Source organism: Lucilia sericata, unplaced genomic scaffold (genome assembly GCF_015586225.1).
Source record: "Lucilia sericata isolate MDLA Ls3-8-SP2 unplaced genomic scaffold, ASM1558622v1 Contig000589F_arrow, whole genome shotgun sequence".
Lineage (NCBI taxonomy): Eukaryota > Metazoa > Arthropoda > Insecta > Diptera > Calliphoridae > Lucilia > Lucilia sericata.
The window spans coordinates 111,300-120,000 of record NW_023994596.1 but is presented as its reverse complement, the minus strand read 5'-3'; the positions used below and the strand labels follow the sequence as shown (position 1 = coordinate 120,000).

General features: G+C 32.0%; 1 protein-coding gene across 1 annotated transcript in view; it reads right to left on the bottom strand.

Moving 5' to 3' along the window:
* Positions 1-5,509, bottom strand: part of LOC119606479 — a 48,763-nt gene extending 43,254 nt beyond the window's left edge. The window contains 1 exon segment of the mRNA XM_037960009.1: positions 3,503-5,509. Within this exon segment, the coding sequence (XP_037815937.1) occupies positions 3,503-3,930 (428 nt within the window). The 5' untranslated portion in view covers positions 3,931-5,509.
* Between the last annotated feature and the right edge of the window lie 3,192 nt (positions 5,510-8,701).

Genomic DNA, 8,701 nt, shown 5'->3' with positions numbered 1-8,701 from the left:
TATAGTCTAGTCTATAGTCTAGTCTATAGTCTAGGTCTATAGTCTAGTCTATAGTCTAGTCTATAGTCTAGTCTATAGTCTAGTCTATAGTCTAGTCTATAGTCTAGTCCATAGTCTAGTCTATAGTCTAGTCTAGTCTATAGTCTAGTCTATAGTCTAGTCTATAGTCTAGTCCATAGTCTAGTCTATAGTCTAGTCTATAGTCTAGTCTATAGTCTAGTCTATAGTCTAGTCTATAGTCTAGTCTATAGTCTAGTCTATAGTCTAGTCTATAGTCTAGTCTATAGTCTAGTCTATAGTGTAGTCTATAGTCTAGTCTATAGTGTAGTCCTATAGTCTAGTCTATAGTCTAGTCTATAGTGTAGTCTATAGTCATAGTCTATAGTCTAGTCTATAGTGTAGTCTATAGTCTAGTCTATAGTCTAGTCTATAGTGTAGTCTATAGTCTAGTCTATAGTGTAGTCTATAGTCTTAGTCTATAGTCTAGTCTATAGTCTAGTCTATAGTCTAGTCTATAGTCTAGTCTATAGTCTAGTCTATAGTCTAGTCTATAGTCTAGTCTATAGTCTAGTCTATAGTCTAGTCTATAGTCTAGTCTATAGTCTAGTCTATAGTCTAGTCTATAGTCTAGTCTATAGTCTAGTCTATAGTCTAGGTCTATAGTCTAGTCTATAGTCTAGTCTATAGTCTAGTCTATAGTCTAGTCTATAGTCTAGTCTATAGTCTAGTCTATAGTCTAGTCTATAGTCTAGTCTATAGTCTAGTCTATAGTCTAGTCTATAGTCTAGTCTATAGTCTAGTCTATAGTCTAGTCTATAGTCTAGTCTATAGTCTAGTTCTATCGTCTAGTCTCTAGTCTAGTCTATAGTCTAGTCTATAGTCTAGTCTATAGTTAGTCTATAGTCTAGTCTATAGTCTAGTCTATGTCTAGTCTATAGTCTAGTCTATTAGTCTAGGTCTTCATAGTCTAGTCTATGTCTAGTCTATAGTCTAGTCTATAGTCTAGTCTATAGTCTAGTCTATAGTCGTAGTCTATAGTCTAGTCTATAGTCTAGTCTATAGTCTAGTCTATAGTCTAGTCTATAGTCTAGTCTATAGTCTAGTCTATAGTCTAGTCTATAGTCTAGTCTATTAGTCTAGCTTATAGTCTAGTCTATAGTCTAGTCTATAGTCTAGTCTATAGTCTAGTCTATAGTCTAGTCTATAGTCTAGTCTATAGTCTAGTCTATAGTCTAGTCTATAGTCTAGTCTATAGTCTAGTCTATAGTCTAGTCTATAGTCTAGTCTAGCTATAGTCTAGTCTATGTCTAGTCTATAGTCAGTCTAGTCGTCTATAGTCGAGTCTAGTCTAGTCTATAGTCTAGTCTATATCTAGTCTATAGTCTAGTCTATAGTTAGTCTATAGTCTAGTCATAGTCTAGGTCTATAGTCTAGTCTATAGTCTAGTCTATAGTCTAGTCGTATATGCTAGTCTATAGTCTAGTCTATAGTCTAGTCTATAGTCTAGTCTATAGTCTAGTCTATAGTCTAGTCTATAGTCTAGTCTATAGTCTAGTCTATAGTCTAGTCTATAGTCTAGTCTATAGTCTAGTCTATAGTCTAGTCTATAGTCTAGTCTATAGTCTAGTCTATAGTCTAGTCTATAGTCTAGTCTATAGTCTAGTCTATAGTCTAGTCTATAGTCGAGTCTATAGTCTAGTAGCTATAGTCTAGTCTATAGTCTAGTCTATAGTCTAGTCTATAGTCTAGTCTATAGTCGATTCTATAGTCTAGTATAGTCTAGTCTATAGTCTAGTCTATAGTCAGTCTACTAGTCTAGTATCTAGTCTATAGTCTAGTCTATAGTCTAGTCTATAGTCTAGTCTATAGTCTAGTCTATAGTCTAGTCTATAGTCTAGTCTATAGTCTAGTCTATAGTCTAGTCTATAGTCTAGTCTATAGTCTAGTCTATAGTCTAGTCTATAGTCTAGTCTATAGTCTAGTCTATAGTCTATAGTCGTCTATAGTCTAGTCTATAGTCTAGTCTATAGTCTAGTCTATAGTCTAGTCTATAGTCTAGTCTATAGTCTAGTCTATAGTCTAGTCTATAGTCTAGTCTATAGTCTAGTCTATAGTCTAGTCTATAGTCTAGTCTATAGTCTAGTCTATAGTCTAGTCTATAGTCTAGTCTATAGTCTAGTCTATAGTCTAGTCTATAGTCTAGTCTATAGTCTAGTCTATAGTCTAGTCTATAGTCTAGTCTATAGTCTAGTCTATAGTCTAGTCTATAGTCTAGTCTATAGTCTAGTCTATAGTCTAGTCTATAGTCTAGTCTATAGTCTAGTATAGTCTAGTCTATAGTCTAGTCTATAGTCTAGTCTATAGTCTAGTCTATAGTCTAGTCTATAGTCTAGTCTATAGTCTATAGTCTAGTCTATAGTCTAGTCTATAGTCTAGTCTATAGTCTAGTTATAGTCTAGTCTATAGTCTAGTCTATAGTCTAGTCTATAGTCTAGTCTATAGTCTAGTCTATAGTCTAGTCTATAGTCTAGTCTATAGTCTAGTCTATAGTCTAGTCTATAGTCTAGTCTATAATCTGTCTGTCTGTAGTTTGAAATTTAGTCTTTAGCATAAAACCATTGGTTACCAGCACTTCTAACTACAGAGTACATTTACAAGCCTGTGTACCTATGTTTTTAAAAATTACCTTTAATATTTTGTTAATATTATTTTACCTTCGTTGTAAATGTATTTAAAAAATTAAAAGGCATAATTTACTGCACTATTTATTAACACACCATAGAAATTTGAATGTTTTTGTACCTTAACACGCAATTGTGTTTATGTGTTTTTTTTTAAATTCGTTTTATTTTTACTAAATAAATATGAAAATCAGAAGGTGTAACGAATTATTTATTCTGGCTGTTAGTGCTTTTGGAAAATATGTAGTTTTAGGAATTTATAGTACTCCATGACGATGGGCTCTGTTTAGCAATTCAATTTTTGGTGCGAAATCTAAAAAGTGTCATAGCAAAGGAATAAATCATGGTATTCAGTGTTGCAAAGTTAATTCGCTAAAGAGTTATGAAGAACCTGCGATATTAACTTTCAGTTGTTTGACTGGTTGCTGGTGTATAAATAGCGAAAGCTTGATTACTTCAAAGCATTACTGTTCAGTAGTCGAGTAAACACTTACATATAATGTGGTAAGTGTTAAAGTGTTTAAGCAGTGATGTTGTGTCTACGACTGCGGTCTGACAAGCACTAAACCCAACTTCCTATCCTTATCGACTACTTTTTTATGTTAAAACAAAACAACTTACTTAACGACCTATTCGTAATAACTTATTTAAGTAACTATTTGTGTAAGTTTTTGAATTTGAAACTCATTAATGTTAAGTTTTAGTAGTTAATATGTAATACAGTTAGTTAAGCATTTGCTTAGATAAAGACAAATTTCGCACTTAAAAAACTCTTAAAATTTCTCTTAAAAACTTTAAATGATTACAAATCTTATACTTACAAAATATCCAGAGGTAATTTCACCGAACATTCACCTCGCATAATGGAGGCTGCTGAGCTTGTTGTAGTTGTTGACGAAGATGTCGACGTGGATGCTGGTGTGACGTTGCTATTACACGCTGTAGCGTTATAGTTGGGATACTGTTGAGTATGATGTTGATGACGTTGTGTTGTATTTGTGTTGGAAGTTGAGATTGGCTCGTGTTGCAACAAACGTTGATTTTCATGATTATTTTGTTGTTGATTATAATGATTTTGATTAAAGTATTGTTGTTGATGTGGCAAATGATGTTGATGATGTTGTTGATGATGTTGTAGTTGTTGTTGTTGGTTTGTGTGTTGCTGCTGTTGATCCAATGAGCTGTAATGATGATTGCTGTCGGCAACAAATGTCGCACTATTGCCAGTACGTCTTTTGGCAGTAGTCATCAGGTTTTAAATGATGGACAAATTTTCAAAAGAAAGGCAATAAAAAAAGTTTTTTCTTTTTAGCGCGTCTTTTTTTTTCGGAGAAAATGTTTAGCAAAACTTTTCCAAAGAAAATGTAAATTAAAATTTAAATGTTAACATGAAAAAAAAACTTGGATGCGTAAGAACTTTTTACACTTTTTGGTTTGGTTTTTTTAAGTCTTTAGGATGGTTTTCTTTTGTTTTTGTTTTATTTGTATAAAATTTTCATTTTTTTTTTTCTTTGCAAATTTATTTAGTTTAACATTATTATTTAAACATTTGAGTATGTGTGCAAGGACTAAATTTAATATCCGCTTGTTAGCTAAATTATATTTGTAACATGATCTTCAAAACTTGCATTTCCGTTACAAATTACAGTCATCATCAGGTTCGGAATAAACAACAACATGTTATATAAGCCAAATAAAATTTTGTTTTTAGGAAATAACCTTGAAAGGATTAAATTGTTTGGTTTAAAACACTTGCCTCTACAAGGACAACAGGACACTCCCCAACAAACATATTCCTGTTAACATTAACAGGCTAACTGCCAAATACAAATGCCAAGGATGTAGTAGTAGTAGTTATTGTGGTGGTGTTGGTGATACTGGAGGTGGTGTTGCAATTCTGAGGGTTGTTGCTGGTAGCTTGAATCAATACTGGTTAGTGCAACGAAAACGTAATACAAGAGCCACAATATTGTTATGGCTTGTCAATGGCCGTTATAAACTTCCGTCAACTATTTCCGGTTGCAAGAAAATTGCATTATTGAATGTCCGGCATGTTCAAATACAAACAATTGGTTAAAAAAGGCCAGAACTGGAAAAAAGACTTTAAGTAAAATGGCAACAACTAAATTGAACAATGTTGATTGTTTTTAAGTGCAACAAGGACTGTTTTCTACAGCAAACGGTAGTAGTGTTTTTTTTTTACTTTTTTTAAAATGTTGTCATTGCTTTTGCTGCTGCCGTTGTTAAACTATGAAATTGTTTTGAATTTAACATCAACAACAACAACATCATCATTTTGTTTATAAAACGTTTTGTTGCTGGTTACTAAAACTGCAATTTTCACTGTTTCTTTGTTGTTTTGTTAACTTTATATATATATTTTTTTGTTAAATTCTAATTACAATTTCCGGTTTCTATTTGTTGCTAATTTTATGTTACAGCTTATATGTTGTTGTTGTTAATATTTATTTTATCCTGCTGCTGTTCGTTTTCTATATTTGTTACATTTCCAATTATTTCCTTTTTCTCTCGTTGTTTGTTAATGTGTGTGTGTAAAATTGATTTGCTTTAATAGCTGTTGAGTATAATGTTAATTTAAGTTTTATACACCTTAATTTGTTGTAGTTATATAATTTAATTTGTTGTTGTTTCTCGTTTAATACTTAGTTTTCTAAATATGGCACATTGTTTTGATATGTTTTAAGTTGTTTTTGGATAAATTATTTTTAATTTAAATTAGCATTACTGTCGTGTTAGTTATAAACATTTTATTTCTCATTTCCTTTGTGGGTTAGATTTTCTTAATCTTAGATTCAGTGGCTTGAAGTCAAATATCTGGAAAAAGATATAAACAAATGTACTACATATTAATATTATAGAAAATTTAATTTTGTAAATAAAACTGTATATACTAGTCGGGCATGGCTGACCATATGATACCATACAGCAGTGATTATGTTAAAAATGTAGATTATTTTTTTTAACAATATTTGATTTCATTTTTAACTTAATTTAGAAATATTTTAACAATTTGTTGACAAAAGAGCGATTAAATGGGGGCAGGTGGTTAATATGGTCCTATCCTTTGCCGAGTTTTGAAGTGATACAAGAACATTTAACATATTTATGAGCTGTAATGCCCTATTAGGGGGTACAGTTGTATGGGGGATATACGAAATAATGGACTGATTTCAACCATATTCAATCATATGTATCAAAAGAAGAGTATGTGCCAAATTAACTTGAAAATTGTGACTTGTAGAGTGCGCACAAAGTTTACATGGACACACAAACACACAGACAGACGAACGGACAGACAGACAGACAGACGAACGGACAGACAGACAGACAGACAGACAGACGGACATAGCTAAATCTATTCAGAAAGTTATTCTGAGCCTTTTGGTATACTTTAAAGTGGGTGTTACAAACAACAGCACAAACGCATAATACCTTCCCCACTATAGTGGTATAGGGTATAATGAAGTTGAAAGTTGAAACTTGTAGAGGGTACACAAGGTTTACATGGACACACAGAAAGACGGATGGACGGACAGACGGACATAGCTAAATCGACTCAGAAAGTGGTTCTGAGCCGATTGATATACCTTAAGGTGGGTGTATGACCAATATTTTTGGGTGTTACAAACATCAGCACAAAAGCATAATATCCTCCCCACTATAATGGTGTAGGGTACAATAAAGTTGAAAATTGAAACTTGTAGAGTGCGCACAAGGTTCACATGGACACACAGGCGAACGGACAGATGGACATAACTAAATTGATTCAAAAAAGTGGTTCTGAACCGATTGATATACTTTAAGGTTGATGTATATATTTTTGAGTGTTACAAACAACAGCACAAACGCATAATACCCTCTCCACTATAGTGGTGTAGGGTATAATGAAGTTGAAAATTGAACCTTGTACAGTGTGCACAAGGTTTACATGGACACATAGACGGACGGACATAGCTAAATCGATTCAGAAAGTGGTTCTGAAGTTAGAGTGTCAGCTGTACACGGAGGGAAAAGGAAATGTACACGCCTGGTACGAAATTGACACCAAACTGTTTATAATTTTTCAATACCATCCGTTGTCAAAGTATATACATACGTACGACAACACTATGTAATGTTGACAACATTGCAACAATTCGTTGACGAAATCTAAATTTTATACACATCTGTTGTTTAAATGTTAACAAATGTGGTAAGCTCACTATTGACAAACAATCCGTTGCCAATAGTGATCTTACCACGTTTGTTAACATTTAGACAACGGATGTGTATAAAATTTAGATTGCGACAACGAATTGTTGCAATGTTGACAACGTTGCGTTATACGTATTTAATTCTCATTTAGTTAAGTATACATTCATTTAGAGGTTACTTAGCTTCTTGACTTGTTTGTATCCTTTGTATTCCTTTGTATTGTTTGTATTCCTTGATTTGTTTGTATTCAAATTTCTATAAACAAAAACTTTTACATTTCAACTACTTAATGGTACTTAGACACTATATTTATACACATTTCTGCACAAGTATATTTTAATTAAAAATAAATATTATTTTTAATTTTGCACATTTTTTTATATTTATTTAATTTTTTTTTTTTTCTTTTTCATCAGTTTTTTTTTTGCCAACCAGAACGTCAATGTGTCTAGCTGCTATGTCTGAAAATGCATGCTTTTTTTGGCATCATTTTATTTTTCGCTTTTAAAGTAGTTTTAAATTTTTTTTTTGGGAAACAGTTGTGTGTAGACACACTTTTTTTTATATGCTTTGCTTTTATCAAAAATGTCAATCTTCAACAGCAGATGCCGACGAAGTGAATCAGAACGTGTAAAAGACAGTTGAGAACTTTTTAATGGTGATGTCGAATCATTGATGTGCTTTAAATTGATTTCTTAAGTTGCTGAGTACAAACATGATAGATCTGTAATGTCTTTTACAGATATTTCCCGTTGTCCTTTGTTTTTTGTCAAAAAAATTTGAAATGGAGTGTTAAGTAGGAAAATAAATAAAATATTTAGGAAATCTCATTGTATAGTATAATGTTACGTGGTTTACTTTTTCTAGGAATATCTGTGAATTGGTGCGTGCGAGAAAAAATAAAGGGGACGATTGAAAATCTCGATGTCATTACAATTTGTTAAAAACATTGTGTGCAATATTTTCCAAATTGGTTTCCAAAATGACGCGAAAGAAATAATTGAAATTTTTATAAGACCATTCTTGGACCGCTAAACTTCATTATAAGGGGCATATAAATTCCCTAATAATCTAGGAAATTGTGAAATGGACAAAATCAATAATCATCTTGTGGAAAAAATTTTATAATAATTTTTATCAACTCAAAATGATGCCACAAGGTTGCAGATATTGCAGTAAATTGTACTGAGATCAAGATTTACAATCGGTGGTAAGGAACGTAGGCTTCTTTCAAAGAAGAGCTTCTTAAAAAGGCTGTTCCCCAGGACACTCTCGTGTTCAGTAGGGTTATGATTTTTTACAAATTTTGAAAATATCTAGTCGATCGTATCTATTCTACATCTATATATATAAAAGAGTCGCGTCACTGAGAGATTCATCATAGCACAACCCAAACGGCTAAACCTAGAATAATGAAATTTTGACCAGGACGGATTTTTCGAAACTTTTATACTTGGGAAGTAAAAATGGCAAAAAGGGGTAACAGGTTATCATAATTATATTACACAATATAAGAGATACAAGAAATTTTTTAAATACATCTGTATCTTCTCTTAAAAAGGACAGAAGTGTGTCCGGTACTTTTTCTTGTTTTAAGGGGTGAAAATGTGATTTTGGTATGTTTTTTGTTTCTTTATAACCTTTTAACTAATAAACATATTAACAAATTTGAACATGTATTGGACAAACCTTTCAAAATTATCAGACACCTGTTTCGTACTTTTTTAAATTAGGTCTATTCCTGAGTAAACGGGAGAAAACTATATTTTTGGTACTAAAATTTTATTATACTTTTTTCATTAGTA